Raw genomic sequence first — 24,008 nt, 5'->3', positions numbered from 1 at the left:
GCGACGATTTGGTAATCTCCAAGCAGATGTGGAGGGAGGCTAAATCATTACGTTTTCCTACCTGCCCTTTTCTGTATCAAAAAATACTGCTAGTGAGCCCAAATCACAAAGGGACCATAATAAGTACTCAAATAGAAATCCATCAACAGGATTTTTAGTTGGAAACACACAGTTAGTTAGATTCTTAGTACAAACACACATACACAACCAAAATCGTCGGAGCTAAGGCTCCTTCCTGGAGGTGAAAAAAACGGATTATCGTAGAAAAGAGCAGCTTGGAAACGTTACGATTTACCCTCCCCCCAACGTCTACTTGGAGAGTAGAGGAAGAACCAACAAGACCACTACACGTGTTTTTTTGCACGCTCACTGCCCACAGAACATCACGTGCCTGGTACTGGGAAATCCCCGCTCCGGAAGTGAGGAAAGTTACCAAATAAAACTCGAATGGGTGCTCCCTGGCTAGGATTGCCCCTGAAACTTAAATCCACGACGAAAAAGAAAAGGCACGCCTCAGACATCACGTGACGGAAATGACTAACACTTGAAATTCACATCATTACAGCATCTAGATGAAATGCTGTGCTTCTTAAAGAATCCCTATCAAAGTCATAATCTCCAAGCATAAGTTGGAGTGGACAATTGCAACGATTTGTATCCTTTTGTTGTTTTATTAAAGCAGCATGTATAGTCGCGAATTAAAATGCGGGTCAAAGATGTGTATGCAACTGAAGATGCAACATAGCACACGCAAAAACGCAGTAACCGATATCGCTTCGACTAAACAATGTTTTTGTTTTGTTCTTATATTTTTGTAACAGAAATTGTAACGCTTCTATAAAACATTGCAGGTGGTTGACGACAAACACGGAACTGCTCTCTCCGGGACGGTCCGACGGACCGGATCCGGAAGTTGCGGGCGCGGTTGTTTGGTGTTGTAATACTTATCCATGGGCAACACACGGGGAATCCCAACACAGCCGGCCGCCAAGACGCTGTGGTCAACCGGCAAAAATAGCCTCTTGTCATCATCCTCGTATTCTTACTATCACCACACAAAGAAGATTTCCCAACAGTGTTTCCTCCAAATTGTGTATAAAAAGGCGACGAGGATGATAGTATCTCAGATCAGACCAACACCCACTCTCAGAAAGGCTGGCAGCACAGGAGACTACTACTTTGCCGATTACTCTACTCAGGAATCTTCCGAACCACCTGTCACCGATACAAGTCATTCCTTCTCAGGACAAATCGCGCTCTACTGTCTGCAAGAAAATCCTCATGGCGAGTTTTATCATGGTAAGTACAGTGCACTCACCGAACTAGCCTGGTTGCCGTTCCCACCTACTCTCCAATAACCAAACAGATTTAGGGGTTCTTCTCCACCTGTTTTTGACGTGTTTTATGCGTTTTTATCGGGTTTTCTATTTTGTGCTGTTTTCATTATGTTTTCCAACCAAACAGACATACAGAAAACAATACTAGATGTCGGTGGCTTACTGGGTCTCTTCGACCTTTGAAAGGGCTGAGAATCTTGATTGGGTCATGCTAGCTAGACGATAACCCTTTGGGCCATATGGCCCGTTAACAAAAGTTGGCAACTTGTGTTCAATTAGAGATCGGTTGCCAACTTTTTTGGTAGCGGGCCATACTCCAAGCAGAGTGTTAGACCGGGGTATCTAGTGCGAGGCGCTAGTAGACCGCGATTACGTCTACCTTAACCAGGCCAAAACACAAACGATTTTTAAAGTTTGTCTCTTTGTGGTGTGTTTCAGATTTGAGGCATAATTTCAGCACTCTCAAACTTTTGTTTTATTCATTGGCCAAAACTTTACTCGGCTAGCGTAATTGAGAAGGTGGCCTGGGTATATGGTCACCTTTCGTACTGCGCAGTCTGATGTATATGTCCTTCTAATTAAAGTTCTTTCGCCAAGTTCTATGAAAATTTTGATGGTACATTTTCATGAAAAGTAATCTTTATTCTCGATGTTTGTTTGCAGGCCCTGTTTTCCTTCTTGGCGCTAGGCGGCGTCCTTGTCAGCGGTGTCGCCATCCCCACAACGGACACCTACCCGACCGACGGTACCGATGCGGGAGCCGAAGGACGGTCGGGCTGTAGTGAGCCCTCCGCCGCCCAACTCAGCCAGCTTCTCACCGACTGCTCCTCGGCAAACAACCCTGAGACGAAGGAACTGTCGTCGGGAACGAACCCGTGCGAAAGCGGCACCTGTCTGCAGCCGGCCGAGAACGACCTGTCTCAGCGGGCCTACTGTCCCTGGCAGGTCATCGTCGACTCCAACCCTAACAGATTCCCGACCGACATCGCCTACGCTCGGTGCCAGTCGACATTTCCCGGCCAAAACGGTGAATTCAACTGGACCATGGTCTGTGACAGCGTGACCTACACCAAACCCGTGCTGGTCCGTGAAGAGTGCGGCGGCGCGGACAACACCTACCGCTACAAGTGCGTGCACCTCACCGTGCCCAACGCCTGTGTGGCCGTAGAGCCTCTGTAAAAACACAACAGATATGCGATATCTCGTTGTTTCAGACCACCAAACCATGTTTGGCTAAGGTAAGGTCCGTGTCGGACCAACTTACGTTTTTGAAAGTAACGTTTTACTAGTAATTTATTTGTAGTACCAGTATTGTAAGTTCGCTACTATGTTTAGCCAAGAAACTATGCTATAATAGAAAATGACGAAAAGGGTTGTAGTATTAATTATTTGATGTCCAAGTAGAGAAAATCAAGCGTACTTTATTCCAGGCAAAGATCGTGGTCATGGTCAAGTAGCAATGCGCTTTTAACTGCAATGCAAGGCAACAGTATACTTAAGGTTTTGTGCATCTACGTAGCTAGAGCTGCTGATTCCGATTTCAAATTACAAAGAAATAGACATTTTGTACTGTACACAGAGGCGAGAAGTATTGTATGTATTGTTCCCATTCGTAAGACTAATTAGATCAACCTAATCTAGGACGTTCGAATATCCCTGTACTCACGTGAGTCACGAAAGCGTGACTATTACGCCATAGACCCTCCCTTCCAACATGAGGAAGTCCGACTATAAAACGAAACGAAAGACACTTTGAAATTAACCGTTTAACAGGAAATGACTTAAGGAACAGCTTCCGGTTTGTACATTTCCTCAAACAGTAGCAAATTTGATGTAAAAAATATAGTAGTACATGTTTCAATGTTAAGTCACAGTGACTTCTATGTAACATACTAGTACTTTGTCTTGAAAAGGCATAAGTGGAATGTATATTTATATCTATACGGAACATATATGTATATTTTGTGACGGCGATATCTTTAAGGACATGGTTTTATCTAATTTGAAAAGGATTAATGGTTCCAATGCTGCTTGTATGTAATAATCTATTTATCAAACTTTCTAATGAATCTGTTATAGATATTTATATCTAATTTATTCATTCAGGAAACATTCCTCAAAAGTATTTATTTATTTATCTAGAGATGAAGTAATGTCATAAGTATGTATTCTTTTGCTTTATTCTAGGCTGTGCCTAGCTAATATAACGTTATATGTTTTCAGAATCTATGAAAGATCCTAAATAAAATATGTTTACATCGAACTTCATAGTGTCAACATTTTGTTCTATGAGATAAAATACATTTACTTGAATGTGCGATAGTTTTTATATGTATGTATGTATGTATGTGTGTATGTATGTGTGTATGTATGTATGTATGTATGTATGTATGTATGTATGTTTGTATGTTTGTATGTTGGTTAGTTGCCTGTTGCAATTGGTTGGTTGTTTGCTTGTTTGGTTGCCTGGTTGGTTGGTTGGTCGGTCGGTTGGTTGGTTGGTTAGTTGGTTGGTTGCCTGGTTGGTTGGTTGGTTGGTTGGTTGGTTGGTTGGTTGGTTGGTTGGTTGGTTGGTCGGTCGGTCGGTCGGTCGGTCGGTCGGTCGGTCGGTCGGTTGGTTGGTTAGTCGGTTGGTTAGTCGGTCGGGACATGCAGTTTGGTCAGTTCACTAAATACGTTTTGATAAGCCAGTAAAACTGATCCACGTGATACAACACTGCCCGGTGGTTGGACGAGACACCCGTGTACATTCCCCTGGCGGTGCTGGCTGTTGCTGTTGCAGTGTTTACTGACGACCAGGCGGCAAAATTTTGTCCCAGACGTCCCGTCATCGGCCTCAGTCAACCGGGCATTCCTCTAGCTCTAAAAGGACGTAACGAGCATAAAAATGGTGAGCCTTTTACCATTCCTTCACTCGTAAAGCTAAAATATTACGGAAGTTTGGGTACCTAAGTTTGTCTGAACAGCAGTTTCAAAAAGTAGGAGAGGCTAAATATGATGGGGTTTAATTGACGTTGTGAATGTGTCTCAGTCCTGGTGACTACAGGCTGACTATGCTTTGCGTGATTCTTTAAACTTTCACGGTGATCCCGTCGTTACTGTTTTCGAGATTCGTTGCCTTCAACTAGACTGTTTTATCTTGAAGGCAAAAAGGTTTAAAATTGTGTGACTGAGTCTGCTTGTATTGGGGGTAGCGGAACTCAGTAGGGCAGTTTATTCTGTGAAGGGCCTATTTACTTAGGTCTGGGCAAAAATGTTGCGTTTCCGTTTTCCCGACCGACCCTACTAAAGCCTGTGTACCCTAGCCTTCTTCGATGTTTTCAATGAGATTGAACACTTTTGACAACTTGCATGGAACATAGCATTTTCGATCTTACATATGAGTGATTAAACTGAAAACAGATGCCCGGTATTTAATACTACGTGAAACAGATTACATGTACCTTATCCCACCAACGACCAGAAGGTTGGATACAAGTTGATGCAAGAGAGATTCCCTACCTATGATCAGACACACAACATCAAATTCCCCAGGCCTTAGCACAGTGAAGCGAGTGTTTGTTCTACTCGGGTATGTGCGACCCACACGGCCATCAAACGTGGCTTGGTGGTCTCGCTGCGCTCAAGGACACATACTAACTATTTCAACTTTTATGTACAGAGAGAGTGAGAGAGTTTCAGACAAACTATATAATATTCTACTTTGAATTATATTCTGTAAAGTTATCCTGAGGCATGCTTGTGGTGTCCATTGATGGCATGTATTTGTTACAAGTATTGACAATGACAATAAAGTTAATTGCATGCCCGTACCCCACTGGGGCTAAATACGGCAAGTTGGATACAAAAAAAAGTTGTAGGACAACTACGCTTTGTAATGTTTATGTATATAGTTTACATGCTTCTGTCTTTTTACAACACGTGTATCCGAATGTACATATTATTTCGTAGTTTAGATGATGACATTACATAACGTTATTTGTGAACATTTCGTCATCTGTCACACGGGCATATTTCTGTTCTAGGTCTGTAGACAGAGTGTAATGCGCTTTACATAGTATAAATATATTGTATACATATCATATTATCGTTTCACCCGCAGCCATCTAAATACGACAAGCCTTCGGCTGAACTTTCAAAGATGGAGTCAAACGGCTCCACTGCTGGCCATTCCCGGGGGGAGTGCCGGTGCATGATCAAAGAGCCGAGTCGGTACGACGGGAGGAAAACCATCGCCCAGTCCATGCTGGACCTGGCGCTGCTCACGTCTAACGTCGCACAGCTGAAGTATCTGCTACAGGTAACGATACAGCAGAAGCCGTTTAATTGCACAGCCGGGCGTATACTAATTTGTGTTTGAACATAAGTCCCGTGTTTTAAGAAGTATGATACTTCTAGTAGAGAGGGCTTTACTGACCGTGCCGTCCCCGTGTACTAGGTTGTTGGAACTGTCCGCGCACCTCTCATACCTCGCGTATTTCGTGCAATTATCCGGCTGGTGCAATAATGCGAAGTTATCCAGCTGGACCGCACCGATTTGGGATTTTAGGATTCCGTGCAGTTAACAGAAGTGTGCGTTAATCCGTTGTGCAATTAACTGGCCTTTCTTGTATTTCTCTTTATGTAATTTGAGGAAAATGTAGAACAAACAGTTCTGTCAGTCTGGCAATAAGACTTAGTCCATGTCAGAACACATCGTAGACCAACAAAGTCCCAGATCTTCAGATGTATGGAAAAAAATCTTGGGATAATTTCAAAGAATCTTCAGATTCTCCGAAAGATCTATTGTTGTGAAAAACCTCAAGATTGTTTCGAAAAATCTCACGATTATCCAAAAAATCTCGAGATTTTTTAACTTTCAATGAGACATGATGACGCTATTTAACAGAGATTTTTCTCTAAATATCATATGGGTATCTTTTTTAAGATGCCCATCTGATATTTAGAGCTTAAAAGCTGTAAACGGCCAAGGGGCTTCAATGGAAGGGTTGTTGGATGCTTGATTTAGTCAGGCTGCCAAACCTTTGCTCTTCCCCTCCTCAGCGTCCAGACGACCAGTTCTACACCGTGCTGCTGTCGTTCCTGGGAGTTTCCATCGGCATACAGCTGATCGTGGCCGCCATCTTGGGATACTTGTACACACAAAACATCGAGGCGGTAAGTAATTAACGTTTCAACTAGAAAATAACATTCCCTTTTCTTTTTATGCGATAACAAAAGCAGAAATATTAGGCAACAAAACACCGGATAACCCCATTTCGACTTCAGCAAAACTATTTAAGATTCTTGTAGGTTAGCTCTTTGCTTTTCCTATGTCAAAACCCCTCAGGAAATAATGTGTCTACTCAAATCACAAAGCTCATTTCAGGCTGCTGCCTGTTCTTCTAACCGTGTTATAACCTAAAGCATACTCGGTTTCTACCAACCGAATAAACCACTGAGCGTAGCGTGCCTTCATATTCGCGGGCTCCTGACTTGTCAATCCCTCCTGGTCCAGATTTCCGTACGGGTTTTAACCTTTATTTTCTTACTTCAGGTGGAAGAACACAACAGTACGAAGTCGAGTCGAGCTCTGCACTTCCTAAACAACGCCGTGACAGTCATGATAGTTGTCATCACGGTCCTCAACGTCATCATCTCTGGCTTCGACATGAAACTGACAGAGCATCAAAATGGCGGGGAGAAGCCTTGATTGATACGTACACATCAGAGGAGGCGTTCTGCGTGGAGGCTTGAAATGTATTTGAAGCAGTGTTATTGCTTTTTGTATTGAATGGCGTTACATGGTACATCACGCCCAAACGAGCTAACGTTTCTTGTTTGCTGACAACATAAAAAGTGACCGCAGATATCAATGACACTTGGGGGGCTAGATAGAGGGAAAGAAAATCTATCATACTTCATTGTAAAATTTTAACTGCATTCTCGTGTGCTACATGCAAGTTTTACGCATCTGTTTATGTAGAAAAAAAATATTAAAACTGATTGTAATATGTCGTTACACGAATCATTCCAATACCATGGATCCGTGGTCGTTGGTCCATACTTTGACGTTTCAGAAAAGTACTTATCTTTCACATGGACACAGAAACAGACAATTGAGAGAATGTATAAACACTACAGCATTTACTCATTGTAACACATACGTACAATAGATACAAGACTATTAACTAAGAACTCGACATACATTGTCAAAGACATCCTACTCTGATTTCAAAAAGGGCAATTGTTTCCTCAAATACTTATATATTTAAGTACGTATGCAAAGGACGAATCAAACTCAGTCACGATTAACATGTAAATCCATATTCAAAAGCCTCAGCAACATCCTTGTTTCCAACTTGCTAAGTGAATCATGGCACTTCCGATCTTAAAGTTCAAGTTAAGCTCAACAACCTCAAGCTCAATGAGCTACTTTTCTATAGTTTGTGGCGTTATTTACAATATATACATGTTAACTATAGTGGGAAAATTCCCCTAGCTGTCTTAGACAGATACATTAACAGTGCACGTGGCCCATGGCTTAACGTCCCGCCCTAAGGACTGCGACCTTTTCCAGTAGCATGCGTGTCGGATGAGCAACTAACAGACGAGGCACAAACTCATGTCCTTCTAATTCTGGTCCAGGGGCAGGGTCACTAACCACTGGACTATGCACGCGTATATTACTTTATCATCTACGTAAATCTCTGAAGTCATGCAAAAACATTAAACCAAAATCGAGGCAATCCACTGCAAATATAAACTCAAACAGTGAGGCCACAGAGGTGACCATTTGACTTCTGATGCAACCCAATATGCCAACAGGGAATATGAACCAGGTGCACTGCAATTAGTTCGCCTATAACATGGAGTTATGGTGAGGAAGCAAATGTTGGAAACGTTCAAGAGCCAAGGAGGAAGAAGTAAAGAGGAAGCATGTGTGTGTTTTCTGGCAACGGTTGAATAGAACGCCGATTGAGTGAGCAAGCGAATAAGTGAGTGAGTGAGTGAGTGAGTGAGTGAGTGAGTGAGTGAGTGAGTGAGTGAGTGAGTGAGTGAGTGAGCGAGCGAGCGAGCGAGTGAGAGTTGTAAGTGACATAGACTGTTGGCACCAATAGGCAGATGAACTGAACTTTCACATGACTGTCATAATGATGTAGGCCATGACAAGCATCAGCAGGTTGGCGGCAATGTTGGCGGCGACAGCGTCCGAACCTGAGCACTCGTCTGCCGACACCCAGGGGAACTCGATCACGGGAGGCGCAGGGCGCTGAGAATGCACACAGAATGGGAAGAAACTTCATTAGAATTAGATTCAGTTTAATTCAGGAGGCTTAATGTTCTCGTGCAAACAGAGAATAAAGCAAAAATTAGACAGGTAAAAACTGATTCCATTCATCTGTCAGTTCTGTAACCTGAACAAGGTCGAAGATGAATCTCACTTTCTATTAGATTGTAGTTTATATAGTAATGATAGAAGTATTCTTTTTAGCTATATTATAGGAAAGTTTCCTCGCTTTGAATCTATGTCTAGTGTTGAAAAATTCATTTTTCTTATGAGCTTTGATCAAACGACATTATACAAACACATCTCAAGCTACATATTTAACATTACTAAGAAACGACAAGAAGCCGAACAAATGTATTAGAATAGTTTTAGAATCTATGTTTTAGTTTAGTCTTAGAAACCATGTTTACTGCATTACTACCCTTTGTATCTATATGCCTGTACTTAGCCCGATAGGGCATGAATGTGCAATAAAGGCTATTACTACTATTTATGTTCAGACTTGACTGAATATTCGTTCCAACAGAAGTAAAGTAGACGCACAGAATTTGTGAACGAACCTTGTGCCTTCACGGGGACCCTCTCACATATACCTTATTTGTGTTCGAACATAAGTCCTATGTTTGAACAAGTATAATACTTTTAGTAGAGAGGTGCTTTACTGACCGTTCCGTCCCCGTGTACTAGGTTGTTGGAGTTGTCCATGCACCTCTCATACCTCGCGGCCTGTGTTTCTCCGCGCTTTTGAAAACAACAAGACATAAACTTAAACACATCACAAAACACATAACGTTAAATTGTTAGATAGATGTTTAAGACTGCATTACACTAGAAACGAATAAAAGCGATGTAAGATGCACAATGTATGTAGATCATCAATGTTCATTGGCTTATTTTGTCGTCAGGCAAGAAATCATTCTCGTTACTAGTACTAGTATCTCCGTTTACGGAAGCATTGTACAGCTGCACAGTCAAACAAATAGATAATGAATCATTGTTTAGGTGGTATTGAGTTTGTATGTTTGTCTGTCTGTGTTTCCAAAGTTATTTCCGAATTAAGTCAAGGGAAAAGGTCAGAGCTGTCAGAGTGACAGAAAGTGGAGGTCAATTTATCTGACAGCATAGAGACATGCCTGGTCATAGCGTCAATGGAACAGGCCATCAAGTCACGGGGAGGTATCGTTTTCGGTGTACCTGTTTGTGTGTGTTTTCGCAATAATTATGTATTTATATTTCAGCCATACCATAGGTATGGTGAAATATATTCTATTCGTAATGTTTCTTTCTTTCTTTCTCCTGTCAAATCTTCAGAACACGGTATCTCCGTTGTTCCTGAACCGAATGACTTGAAATTTGGCACAAGGGTAGAGTGGGCCAATACCCTAGGACGTTTTTTTTCCTTTTTTCCATATCTGTCTCTTAAATGATTTTATTAGGGTTTTTGGTCATCTTAAGACCAAAACTGTATATTTGGGCCCCCTGTACCCTGGTATTATAACCGAATGAGCTGAAATTTGGTACAGATGTGCCTTGATAAGTCCCCCATATAGATTCAATATCAGTTTTGGTGTACAGTATAACGAAATACTTATTTTTGCGATTTTTTGGTCATTTTTTTTACCAAAAAAGGACACTTTTGGCTCCAGTACCTTGGTTTTAGAACCGGATGACCTGAAATTTAGTATAGGAGTGCCCTAGACATATGCGCACATGGATTCAATAACACTTGAGGCATACGGTACAACAAAATGCTTAATTTTGCGATTATTTGGCCATTTTATGACCAAAGAGTACACTTTTGGCTCTTGTGCTCTGGTTTTAAAACCAAATGACCTAAATTTTGGTAAAAGGGTGCACTAGATATTTATTCAAATGACACATGTATAATTTTTGTCATAGACTACGTCAAAATGATATATTTGGGGATTTTTTTTGTCATTTTCCAATAGCCAGAGGGGTCAATGACCTTAAGGTCGTTGACCCCCAGCTGCAGATTGCACCTACTGGCATATATGTCTATTTAATCTAATTAGATAGGTAGCCAATCACTTAGCCTGAATCTATATCCTAAAGAGGGGGGTAGCAGCCAATCGAGCCAATCGAGCCCGGTGTTATCTGGAAGAGTCCATTCTTACACGGAGGGGTTCATTTTTTTTTTAAATTCATCATTGGACTGGTGAAGTCTTTCAGTGGATGCATATTTGGACAGGTCTATTTTGCAATTTTACAGAATGTGTGCTGGAAGAGTCTATTCTCGCACGGAGGGGGGATTTTTCAAAATTCATATTTTGGACTTTGGTGACTTCTAGTTTGTCAAAGTCTTTCAGTCGGGTTATTTTTGGACTGGTCTAATTTGCAATTTTACATGGGTGTTCTGGAAGAGTCCATTCTTGCATAGAGGGGGCTTTTTTTAAAAATCCATTTTTTTGGGCTTCAGTGATTATGTCAAAGTCCTATTTTAGCGGATGTATTTTTGGACTGCTCTACTTTACATGGAAGAGTCCATTTTTTGCACACGGAAGGGGGGTTTTTTCAAATTCAGTTTTGAACGGGTGATGATTCAAAATTCAATTTTAGTGGAAGTGTTTTTAGACTGGTCTATTATACCTTTTTATGCACTGGGACCTTTTTTGCTAAATTCAATTTTGGATTTGGTTTCTTATTCAAAAGGCCAAGGTTTCAGTGGGAGTATTTCTGGACTGGTCTATTGTGCAAATTCACATAGGGTGCACTGGAGTCCATTCTTGAACTGGGGAATTTTGTAAGACTCATTTTTGGGTCAAACCGTCATTAGTAAAAGTGATTTTTCAAATGGGTGATTTTGAAATAGCCTATTGTTGCATGGGGAGGGAGATGGCTGAAATATGCTGTATTTGCTCTCAAGCAAATGTCGGCCTTTCTAGTTCCCATATGCTAGTCACATTCATTCAATGTCTCTGTAATTTTGATCAAAACATGCATTTGCATAATTAATGAACCACAAGGCAAACCATATTTCACGCAATTATAAGATCTTAACAATTTTGTTTTTGACAGCTTATCTTAACATTCTAGCCCGCACTCAGTTTCGAACTATCACTGACCTGGAATGCTGCCCGTAACTCGTCCGTCCAAGTCACGCCCGAACTGAGGATTTCATCAGCGGTCAGATTCACCAAGTTGGCCGGGGCAGTGGCGATAAAGTCTTGCTTGTCCTCACTGTGTGATGATAAAGGGGAGATAGGCAATTAAATACGGGAGTCAACAAGGTCAAAAATATGTAATCTCCAAGCAAATCTATCGGGAGCAAAAGCAGTATCCAAAAGGTTACTCAGCTTGGATTACTGCCAACTGGATACTGTTTAGCCCTTTGGATACTGTCTTTGCCCCCCCAAATGGATCTGCTTAGAGATTACAGAATACGAATAGCGTCTTGAGACACTTAAATTTCTCTTTCCACTGAGAAATTTTGCGTTTTCTGAGACGTCTTTGCCCAAGATGTCCCAGAAAACGCTGAATTTCCCTGTGGAAAGAGAAATTGTCTGAGACGTCTCCGGTCGAGATTTTCTATACTTTTAAAAAGTATCATTGGCCAGCTAAGCAGCTGAGATGTATTTAACAGGATGCTGACGTACATGCACGGCACTGAGGTGGAATTCTTAAGTTGGTTCTACACTTAAACTTCTGTCTGTTTCTGTCACAATTTCTTTCTAGCGGAAAAACTTGATGACCATGGCAGACAGGGACGACGGTTTGTTTGTGCGCCAGTTGACGATAATTTAACTGTGTTTTCTCGGTAGCGGACGGTTTCTAGTGGATATCAGGCTGTAGGTGTCTTGTAAGGCAGTGTCCAATGCCGCTACCGTCGTCCGGTCCGTCAATCTACAACCGTGACCTTCATGTCACTTGACCTTGTGACCTCTCTCAGGTCCTGTGACGACCCATGTCAGAGCTGACGAAAGATCAGAGCTGTCTGAAATCTGCTGAAGCTTCCACTTTTCGTCGTGAGTACTAGTCTAATTCATACCTGGACCTATTTGGGATTTACCTGTATTCTGTGGATGTGGCGGACAGACTTGTCAGGTACCAATCTGACATGGGCCAGCTTTCACACCGAGCCAGGTCCATTCTGGGGTAATACAGCAGCCAAGCCATGCACATCTCATTCTGAGTAGCCAGACCTCCCTGAACACAGGAAACATTACAGTTAGGGGTGGGTACCGGTACAGAAAATTCAGGTCCAGGTACGGTCCAGGTTCATGTACAGGTCCGGACCTGAACCTGGACTAAATTGTCTATGAAAACTTGCCACTATGGGCTGAAAAGGACATGTATGTTGAGTTGTCCGTAAAATATGCCTCAGTGATGCCTCCTGTTTTACAATAATACATAGTCAAACAACAAGATTTTTAACGGCGCGACCAAATTCGTCGTAGGTCGTCATACAATTTTGATGCCATAGATATTTTCAAGCAGGATGTGACAGAACCAACCGCTGACAAGGATATACGACTTTTTGCTGTTTCAAGAAGCTAAGTGCGATCTTACGACGGTCGCACGACGTATAAGTATGTGGCCAGGCTCTTAGTAAACAAAAAGTAGCGTTATATAACTTACGTAAGTCATGTCGTTTCTGTCTGTAGTGTCGTAGGTGCACTCAAACAAGATGCTGTCTCCCTGAGAAATAGGAAAGAAGCAAATATGTACCTATGACAAAGTCTGCCAACGCCAATGTCCATGACAAACATCATGAGATAATGGAGTTAATCGATAGAAAAACATATACACAAAAATTAAGTATATGCAAAGGTCTTGCGAACTCACTCATTGCCATCGTAAATGCCACGATACATACTATGATTTTTAAAATCATTCAACAAGAGAAGGTACAGGGCACAGATGATGCACTCTAGCAAAGAAGATACATATCCTGTGGAAAATGAAAATTGAAAGCGACAAAAACAAAACAGGTACAAGAACAAATAATACGCAGCAATTGGGTTTGATAGTCCACAGAAATAGTTTGAAGGAGGTCATATTTGGAACTGATTGAAGGGTTTACTAGATGAGTCATTCAAATTTCTAAGTTTTGTGTCTACAATGTATGTTGATGGCATCAGTTCTTGAAAGAAAAAGCCAAGTAGAAATAGCAACAAACATACCGGCAGAATTTGTCTTGCTTCCTCAAGCGGGACGGTTTCCTGGTAGTTGAAGTCGTAGAATTCATCTTTGAATATCGCCTGCAGCTCATTTGCACCGCGGACATGTCGGATGTTGACGGTCCTGCCGGCCAAGTGGGCGTGCGGAAACGCGCCAAAGACGTTTAGGGCAGTCAGTGAAGCATCCTCCATTCCCTGGATTTTAAGAAGGATATTGGCATCTATAGATTCATCTAGAAACCTGTTGCTAGCATGCTTAAGTATAGTTAGAACATCATTGGCTATATAGAAAGCTTAATAACGACTGCAGCTAAGTTTAGGTCAGGCTAGCCTCTTTTCTCCTTAGCAGCCTTTTCTAAAAACCGGGAGAGGTGGCACGGAAACTCTCTCTCACGGTAGTAGAGAACCTTAGCCACTGATGTTGAAAATTGCGAACCAGCCGGCTCCCCCATAAAATACAAGCAAGCACTGCTGGGAGTCTTCGAAGCAATGAGGCTATGACAGGTCACGAATACACAGACATCAAGTGACAACCGTTTCACGGTGATGATAAGGCAAAGATGAAAAAAAATTATGGTCAGGCATTTAGCCTGAACGCACGACATGACTGACGTTATTGAGAAATTCACCTGCTGTAAGCATTCCGAATAACAGTGAGCCACGGTGGTGTGAGAAGCGCTTCCTGGCGGAATTTTCTGGGACTGTCCCACATCAACTGCGACCTGCAGCACACCAACTTCGTTCGTTCGCAATGTGGAGGTAAGGTAGAGCCGCAGTCCGGAACTGTCCACGATATCTAGGATGAAACAGATGTCTCAAATGAAAATAATGTACATACAGTTTCAGGACATACATTTGGTAAATACTTTTTCTTCTTTTACTCCTGTTTTTTTCTTCATAAAAATGTACAAAAACTTACTACTAGTATCCAGTCCAAAGAATCTGTCTACAGAGACGAGTATCTTTCAACTTATCCTTGAATTTTAATATCGCCAATTAAATTTTCTATGCTCCATCGTTCCAACTGCGCATCCGAAGCGAGATGAATTAAAAAAAAAGTTATATTGAAAAGTAACAATAATCACATACATTATGATATTTACATGTACAGCTGAGCTTCATGACTACATCAGATATACTTTTACCTTACGTGCATGTACAAAAATTGTACCTTACGTGCATGTACAAAAATTGTGTAGTATTTTCTCATTGCTTTCACTATCTGCATGCACAAACTAAAGCTATCGACTGTAGGGTCCGACTTACCGTCTCTCATGTCTGGGTTGTCGTAATGTGTTTCCAACATGAGGAATCTAGGATCATTCGTATCTCCGACCGAGATCCCGGCGTTCTGTGGTAGGTCGAAGACCTGTACAAAGGTCGAGTAGAAGTTATGATCATGCAGCTAGTGAATAACAGTGTTAACAGTTAAAGACTGGAACGGCTTTCCTGTTCAATCAAACATAGAATGAAATTGCTGGTTCATCCGTCGCCCTTTTTAACGGACTCTCCACAATACCATGATGCAAAATGAAAATTGAAGATGTCCCCACCGTTCCACCGATTGCCCAGGCCAGTAGAGTGATGGTGCAGTGGTACCATTCTTCTGGCATGGTGGAGTAGCAGATGCCCTCTTGGCCATCGTGTGCGTCAAGATCAGCTGGTTCCTGGCCGCACGTGTACAACACGAAGTGATGTACGGCACCCTCGTTCCCAGGCTGAATCACCGGCTCCCACTACAGAGTCAAACAACATCGTCAGCCACTGATCCACACGATACAGTTACAATGTCGTGTACACACACGTACACGCAAGCACACACATACACTGGCATCCACTCTCATTTCACACTCACGTGCACGCGCGCGCGCCGGAGCCTCATGTCACACACAACACACAGACACACAGACACATATACACACCGCACGCATACGGGCACCCACTCTCATTCACCACCCACCAACCCCCTCCCCCACCACCACACGCACAGACACACACACACAAACACGCGGAAACAGGTTCATACATACGCACATGTACATAAACGCACGCACGCTCATACATACATACACGTCCCCAATGCAGTCTGCTGACGTACCCTGATGAGATGTTTCTTCCCGCCGAGGTCCGGAATCTTGATCCCCCTGCACAGGTAGGTGGTGTGCCGATTGCCCGGAACGGAGTACTGGGGAATAGTCATCATCATTCGGTCACATCAACTTTGCATTTTTTACACATCTTCAAAATACGTCATAATAAGAAGACTCGGTTTTCTGTTGTTGTTTTTTCAGAGATAACTTAATGCCTCTCTATTCTCTAATATCATCCTTCCATCTTTACATTGTCTGCCCATCACTCTTTCTTCCTGAGTCCCTAGATGGTTCCCTAAATGATAGTTTGGGCTAGTCAGTGACACATTCTTTTTATATTTCAGCCATACATAGTATGGTGAAATATATTGTATTCGTAATGTTTCTTTCTTCTTTCTCCTGTCAAATCTTCAAAGTGATTCATCTCCGCCGTTCCTGGACCGAATGACCTGAAATTTGGCACAGGGGTAGAATGGGCAAATACCTTGATGCTTTTTTCTCAGTTTTTTCATATCTGCCTCTAAAATGATTTTATTGAGATTTTTTGGTCAATTTTAGACCAAAACTGTATATTTTGGCCCCTGTACCCTGGTATTACAACCAAATGAGCTAAAATTTGACAGAGATGTGCCTTGATAATGCTCCCATATAAATTCGATAACACTTTTGGTGTACAGTACAACAAAATGCTTATTTTTGCGATTTTTTTACCAATTTTTGACCAAAAAAGGACACTTTGGGCCCCTGTACCCTGGTATTACAACCAAATGAGCTGAAATTTGACAGAGATGTGCCTTGATAATGCCCCCATATAAATTCAATAACACTTTTGGTGTACAGTACAACAAAATGCTTATTTTTGCGATTTTTTGACCAATTTTTGACCAAAAAAGGACACTTTTGGCTCCTGTACCTTGGTATTGCAACCGAATGAGCTGAAATTTGACACAGATGGGCCTTGATAACCCCTTCATATAAATTCAATAACACTTTTGGTGTACAGTGCAACAAAATGCTTATTTTTGCGATTTTTAGCCAATTTTTGACCAAAAAAGGACACTTTTGGCTCCTGTACCCTGGTATTACAATTAAATGACCTGAAATTTGCTATAGATAGGCATTAGATACTTGGTAACAAGATTCAAGTAAAATTTTTGACATAAACAACTTTAAAATGATTAATTTTGGCACTTTTCTGAGGGGAAATTTGTTTTCTTTTGGCCTCCTGACGTGACCTTCCGTGACCCCGCACAGAGCCACACCTGTGCGCGTCAGCCGGAGAGTTAATTGAATCAAAGACCTAGCCAATCAGCGAAGAGGAGGCCAAAGGCTAATTAATATTCATAAGCGGGGCCTCATGATCCCGTATATAGCAGTGTTCCCGCCAGGGGGAGCGAAGCCCGCCTAAGGCTCTCGCATTTTAGACTATTCAGAAGGCTTTATATTGTATCAGTTCTTAGGGGCATATCTATGATAATCGCAGCAGTCACTTAACTTCTCTTCAGGAGTTTAGCGTAACACTATTTCAGGTCAAACCGTCAAAGGCAACTAAAAACAAACTTTAACGTTACTGAGTTCAACAGTACTTATAACTTGTTATCCGAAGTTGAAACGCTAGCGATGGTATTTTCGCTGCGCTGTTAGCTCCGTGCGACTGTTGTTGACGGTCTTATAACGGTATATTTTGCACCCCTGTACCCTGGTATGAGTAACATTTGGTATAGATAGGCATAAGATAGTTGGTAAAATGATCCAAGTAAAATTTTTGGCATAAAGTACTGTAAAAGGCTTAATTACAGCACTTTTTTTAGGGGAAATTGGTTTTCTTTCGTTCTCCATGCCATGACCTTTTGGACGTTCACCCCACAGAGCCGACATCTGCACCTGCGTCTAGCCGGCAGGAAGAGTTAATTCAATTAATGGTTCAGCCAATCAGCGAAGAGGAAAGCGAAGGCTAATTAATATTCATAAGCGGGACCACACAATACGTTAACTTGAAGACTCAGGCCGTACAGACTTCTCGCCAGGATTTTTTCAAAGCGTCGGACAGGGGTCCGGGGGCCGCCGAATGTCCCTGGCGGGGTCCAGGGGCAGGGCCACTGTGGGGGGGACCCAGGTGGGCGAAGCCCCCCCGGAAGCTCTTGCATTTTAGACTATTGAGAAGGCTTCTTTTATCAGTTTTTTTAGGGCCATATCTACGATAATCGTAGCAGTCACTTACTTGTCTTCAGCAGTTTGACTTTAAAATATTTCGGGTCAAAGCTTCAAAGACAACTAAAACCTCATAAACAACAAACTTTACTTAGCTCAACAGTATACAAAAATATTGTACGGGTTGCCATCCTTAGTTGAAGCGCTTATTTATAGCGCTAGTATCTTCGCTGCGCCGTTAGCCGCCGTGCGACTTTTGTTGACGGTCTGATATCCCTACGTCGCCGCCTCGCTGATATTTCCACGGACATGTTTCAAGAAAAATACCCAGCAAAAAACGCTGTTCTGCGTCAAATTCTATTCTATAAAACATGTGGGACTCAGTGTTACAGTCTAAATATTTTGTAGAAGCACCGCTGTAGGAAAGAAGGTCCAAGCAATGTAAAACATCACGTAGCATGAAGTTCGCTGTCAACTGGCACACAGCACATGACTGTTTGAAACTCTAAGTCTAATCAACAGCCGTGTTTGATTGATAGCCGGCGGTCCTTTGATGAAGTCGGCGAAAGGTGCGTTAGTTAGAAAATCTGCGTTAAGTTTTGATACGTAATTATAAGTTAGACAGTGGCGAGAATGATTATTTTCTCATCAATATTTCTCTTCAGAATTATTTGAACTTAATTGTACATCTAAACAATTGGCTTACCTGTGCAATGTTTATATGATTAATGATCAGTGTACTGAAATCATGTGTAACGTATGGCTCCTAGTCAATAGATCAGCATTTTTCTCTATAGTGACCACCTGTCTATAGTGGCCACATTTCTATCACTGGACTGGAACTTGCGAAAACTGCTGTATTTTCTCCAGAGCAAATGTATGTGTTCCTAGTGCTGTTGTTGTTTGACATAAACTTTGAACATTTAAATTGTAAGTAACTTTAAACTGCCAGAGTTTCAGCCCAATAAAACACTCTCAGCGCCAGGGTATGAACAGACTGACCAGACAGACGAAAATAAATCCTCGAACAAGGTTCAATCGTATCTTCCGGGTCTGGCAGGACTGAGTTGTTGAACTAAAATAAGAATAGGCTCGATGGCTGATTGCATACAAAGTAAAACAGTTTAACAGTTTTACAGCTTGAAGAAAACAAACGCTCCTACAGTACCTGCACCTGCTTGATAATTATTAAATCGTATGCCCTACTTGAATAAAAAAAGTTCACTGCAATAATAAATGTACCCACATCACAAGGAGCTTATACTTTTTTAAACTTACACCTAGTTATGGTACTGAAAATTGTTAATGACATTACATGAAGTCATTCAACAATTTTCAGTCATGATGAAAATTTTCTGAATGGAAGGTGTGATTATTGTCATTTTCTGAAAAATAGAAGCAAGCTCTGTCTTTACCTGGAATCAATTCACAATACCAGTCCACTTTTGGGGATAATGTACTGTTAAGAGGATGTTCCATTTTTGCGCAGGGGTGATTTGGAACAGTCCAATGTTGCGTGGGAAGGGGTATGGCTGAAATATGCTGTATTTGCTCTTAAGCAAATGTCGGCCTTTCTAGTTCGTTTATTTATCCATGCAACATATGGCAACATTAGGGTGGTTTTCAAGGGGCGTTCTCTTATGATTTATCTTATCTATTTATTTTATTCATTCATATCCAGGGTTGCCCAGGTCAGAGATTGACACTGCTTTGCAGTGGGGCCATGCGTTACACAAATAAAATAAAATAAAACAATTAATGTACATACAGTGATATGCAAACAAAAACTTTACATACAACAATTTGTTAACGTACGTTCACGTTCAAGAGCTCGAGGGTTTGGACATCGTCAGGCAGAGCCTGTTCGGTCCGCGGGTAGAGGATTTGGAGACTGCGGCTCCCCCTGTTGGTGGCGCCGTGGTACAGGAGCGACCTCTCGTCGGTGGGGTCATCCGCGTGCCAGGCCCAGATCACGCGGTTGGTCCCGTTCTACACACGGTGTAAAGGTATAAAACAAAGGTATGAAACATTCTAGATGTGTAACTTGAACTTGTGAAACATTCAAAAGTACAGATTCTTCGTGTACCTTTTCGACAAAATGTAAGTAATGAATCTACACAGTTAACGACAAGCACAACACGACTTTGACGTTATTCAGATTATGTTGAATAGTAACATATACATCGTGGAAAATAAGATCAACCAGAAGAAAAAGGGCATGCATCTCAGGATTTAAATCAACAAAACATCCTCAATTCGTCCCTTTCTTCATTCTCCTTCTTTTGTCCCAGAAAGAACAGTGTCCGGACTCCGGAATGTCATTTGATACAATCTTGAAAGCATATTGACCACAGTGAACAAACGATATTTAGGCGTTGGCAGACAAAATATCTTTTGACGTAATAACAAGCTCCAAATCACCCCACCCAGCCCCAGAACAACTAGCTTAAGACGCACACTCAATTGCCTCTTCCCAGCATTCTCATTTGTGCGTATGTCCCACTGAAGATGCGGTACACACACACACACGCACACCCACATACACACACGCACGCACACAGACCCCCCCCCCCCCCCACACACACACACGCACGCACACACACACACACACACACACACACACACACACACACACACACACACAAACATAGACTTACGTTCACGGTCTTGTCATTGGAGTCACAGAGTACAATCCTCCTGGTGAAGCACACGATGGTGTGCGTGTCGTTCTCAGTAGCCAGGACGTCGTAGTAGTTCTGGTTAGAGTCCCCATCATACACTGGGTGCTCCTGTGCCTCTGCGTAAAAATCCTATGGTAGAGATGTTACATCATGTTAGACCGACAACACGACCTTTATTCTGGATCAACGTTGAAGTGTAATTTCCAACACAAAAATTGGCTTTTTAATACCCAAATGCTCGATTGTCCAGCTCCAATCTTTGACAAGGAATGAGCAATCCACTGCTTCTTTGACGTCACACTACAAGTTTGTGTTGGCAAATACAGTTTAAGTATGGTCCAGAATGACTTCTACCGATTGCCTGAGCACAGAAGATCTTTCAAGTTACGATCTTTATACATCAAACAAAAATCAGAACAAACGTTTCGGAGCTTTTCTTTTCCTTTCCCTTGCAGCTATGATCTCATGGTTATATCACCTCCGGAGGATCTGTGAACGGAGGTATTGGCTATTGTTTTCGGTGTGTCTGTCTGTCTGTGTTTCTAGTTATATTTCCATATACTTGTGACTTGTTGAATTTCAAGTGTTATAGCACATGATAAGACTAGGGTTATGGCATTGAGAAATAAAAAAAAAACGTATTTCAGTGAGATCTTAGAGTTCTTTTATTGATTAAGTAGTTTGCAAAGAAAGTCGCCGTAATTCAATTGTCCGACACTGTCCCTGCACATCAGACGTTCCGTTTACATGTTTTCTGTAATATGTCATGTATCATGTTTTGTCAAGTGGTGCAGTTGATACAGGCCAGTCTGGATGAGTGCGTCACCACTGTGTACTGTATGTGTCCTTTTTGTTGTAATAAAAAGAAAAAAAAAGTCATTGGAAACTCATTGTAAAGGACGCAAACACCACTATACTGGCTCTATACTGAGCTGCCAAAAGAACAGAAATGCAGAAGCATGACGATCATCTCAATTAGGGTGATTTACGGACCCGTAACCAATCCCGTTCCTCAGGTGGAGAGTTTTGTTGGTCTTTGTTGCGTATCATGTAACGCTGTGATAATTCATCACAAGATGGGACAGGTACAACAATTGTGAAATTATTTCAGTGGTGTCGTCTTTCGGGTTTAAATACCCGTTGACGTGAATCAGCAGGATTAAGGTTCTGTCACAGACTAAATTTCAATAATGCCATGATTGTTTTGAAACAGACTACGTGTAATTATATCAGTGTTGCATGCATCTAACTGCCTTGTTAAATGAAAGCCATCTTTGTGATCCTCTTAGCAGGTTCTCCCAGTCTGTAAATGTTCTTTTAAGAATTGATGTTCAATGTTTTGCCCCTCCCCTATGTAATTGTACGAAGGCCCTGATTCTTTTAGGCATGATGCGTATGAAAGTAACGTTATATTCCACAAACCTCCTACTTTTATTATCTTGTCAGTAGTGCGAAAATCCTTACTAACAGGAACATCCTACAAAAAATCTAATCGTCAGGAACATTTTTTTCCAATATTGAATAGATTATTGACAGGAACATAATGCCAATAGTACCAAGATCTTATTGACGATGCTAGAAGTCTTTATTAACAGGAACATTCTGTCAGTACATAGCCTCGGCCAAATTGAAGTTGTTGCCGGGCTGGTAAGACATAACTCACATGGAAGTAGGGCTGTCCGTGATCGCCGACGTAACCGGCGAAGATGTCTGAGCCAGGCATGTTCCAGTTTGGATACAATAGTATTGAAATTTTATTGACGGTGCTGGAACCTTTTATTATCCCGTCAATAGCCTCCATGGCCACCTAATTGACATTGTTGCTGGTGATGACATGACTTACATGAAAGTAAGGCTGTCCGTCATCGCCGAGGTAACCGGCGAAGATGTCTGAGCCAGGCAAGATCCCGTTTGGATACAATAGTACTAAAATCTTATTGACGGTGCTAGAACCTTTTATATAGCCTCAGCCAAATTGAAGTTGTTGCCGGGTAAGACATGACTTACATGGAAGTAGGGCTGCCCGTCATCGCCGACGTAACCGGCGAAGATGTCCGAGCCAGGCATGTTCCCGTTCGGAGAGAACCCGATGGCGACCATCCCGCGGGTCTGTACCTCCAGCTGCATGGTGACGGTGGTCTCATCCCTCCTCCACTAAACACGAGAACAAAATCATTTTACTTCGGGGTAATCTGTTCGGCATCTAGGGCAGGTCTTCCCGAGGACCTAGCACTCCAGGGAGTTGCCATGTGGGAAGAGTTTGCTAGGCTGGAACACGAACCAAAACTCATAGAACACTTGCAAACTCTCCCGCATGACAAATTCCCAGAGTGGTTATTTAAGGTCCTCTGGAAGACCAGTCTTAGCTTGGCTGCCGAACGCTCTACCGGCCCTGGGTAAAAGTCTGGTTTCCAGGAAAGTAATAGCTGTAAAGCGGCCGATCTCAGACTGAGCACGAATCTGATATACAATGATACCTTGCACTAATGGAATGAAAAGTTAACTCGATTACTATGGGTTGTTTTCTCGCCAAGCCAACGCAGGCTGAAAACAAGGATTTATGAGCAACTCTGCATTATCTGAAACGCTACTGGCAAAGGTTGTAATCATTGGGAAGGACGGACATTTAAACCGTGCTCCAGACCACTGTTCACTATGATTGTCTCAAAGACCTAGAGAAATTTCTCCGTACAATGAATCTACAATGTGTCGTATATACCGCTTGTCACGTCCAGTCGGTGAGCTAAGCTTCCCGGAGATCGCTTCCTTTTATTTACCAGTTAGTGTTTGGCTATTGTTGTGATCTGTTTAAAGAGACTGGTCTGTGTACTTACCTGCAGGAAAACGTTCATGGCCTCATCCAGGTAGGCATTGTTGGTGAACGTCACTCCTGTTGTAGCCGCTTTTACATCACACACGGCAACAAAGACAAGCAAGGCGACTGTGGTCCACATAGTGTAGGGTATAAAGGTGTTTGGCGAGATGGCTACTCTCCTGAGCTGATGTCAGGTACGTAATGCTCTTGAATGGTTCCAGGGGCCGGCACTCTGGGTCTAAGGATAGTTTGTCCGCTAGGTCATAGATATAACATTACCTGCGACAATAGGTTGCCCTTGTCAACCACACAAACATTTCAATGAGCTTAACGGAAAATGCAAGGCGGTACCAGTCTTCAGGGCCACTGCCCTCATTGATATCGTCTTTCCCACCCACCCACGTCATTCAGTGCTTTGTTGTGGCCTACCTGGCATCACGCGACTAATAAACAAAGATCAACAAAGAAGCAAACTTGATCACTCGAGGGACCCCCCCCCCCCCCAAGCACCTCAAAGAAGGACCAC

At 42.2% G+C, this 24,008-nt stretch overlaps 3 protein-coding genes across 4 annotated transcripts; 2 read left to right on the top strand and 1 right to left on the bottom strand.

The window, feature by feature from the left end:
- Nucleotides 1-1,127: 1,127 nt before the first annotated feature.
- On the top strand, nt 1,128-2,765 carry LOC118417889. Its single transcript, XM_035823643.1, has 2 exons — nt 1,128-1,299; nt 2,001-2,765. The coding sequence occupies exons 1-2, from the start codon at nt 1,282-1,284 to the stop codon at nt 2,514-2,516; spliced, it is 534 nt and encodes a 177-aa protein (XP_035679536.1). The 5' UTR covers nt 1,128-1,281; the 3' UTR covers nt 2,517-2,765.
- A 2,654-nt stretch (nt 2,766-5,419) lies between these two features.
- LOC118418290 (ninjurin-2-like) lies at nt 5,420-7,334 on the top strand. The gene is made up of 3 exons (XM_035824142.1): nt 5,420-5,637; nt 6,381-6,494; nt 6,874-7,334. The coding sequence occupies exons 1-3, from the start codon at nt 5,479-5,481 to the stop codon at nt 7,027-7,029; spliced, it is 429 nt and encodes a 142-aa protein (XP_035680035.1). The 5' UTR covers nt 5,420-5,478; the 3' UTR covers nt 7,030-7,334.
- Nucleotides 7,335-7,446: 112 nt separating this feature from the next.
- Nucleotides 7,447-23,890, bottom strand: LOC118418289 (DBH-like monooxygenase protein 1 homolog). Of its 2 annotated transcripts, XM_035824140.1 has the most exons (14): nt 23,502-23,890; nt 22,675-22,821; nt 20,644-20,796; nt 19,802-19,975; nt 15,844-15,930; nt 15,299-15,481; nt 15,012-15,114; nt 14,375-14,541; nt 13,749-13,940; nt 13,204-13,263; nt 12,635-12,771; nt 11,691-11,805; nt 9,274-9,348; nt 7,447-8,589 (listed from the first exon to the last, which is right to left on the bottom strand). In XM_035824140.1, exons 1-14 carry the CDS (start codon nt 23,619-23,621, stop codon nt 8,455-8,457), a joined length of 1,848 nt encoding a protein of 615 aa, XP_035680033.1. In that variant the 5' UTR covers nt 23,622-23,890; the 3' UTR covers nt 7,447-8,454. The 2 variants fall into 2 exon arrangements, with proteins under 2 accessions (XP_035680033.1, XP_035680034.1); XM_035824141.1 differs by lacking the exons at nt 22,675-22,821; nt 23,502-23,890 and adding an exon at nt 22,331-22,417.
- Nucleotides 23,891-24,008: the final 118 nt, after the last annotated feature.

Source organism: Branchiostoma floridae, chromosome 6 (genome assembly GCF_000003815.2).
Source record: "Branchiostoma floridae strain S238N-H82 chromosome 6, Bfl_VNyyK, whole genome shotgun sequence".
Lineage (NCBI taxonomy): Eukaryota > Metazoa > Chordata > Leptocardii > Amphioxiformes > Branchiostomatidae > Branchiostoma > Branchiostoma floridae.
The sequence above is the reverse complement of the archived record's forward strand: the minus strand, read 5'-3'. Positions and strand labels throughout refer to the sequence as shown.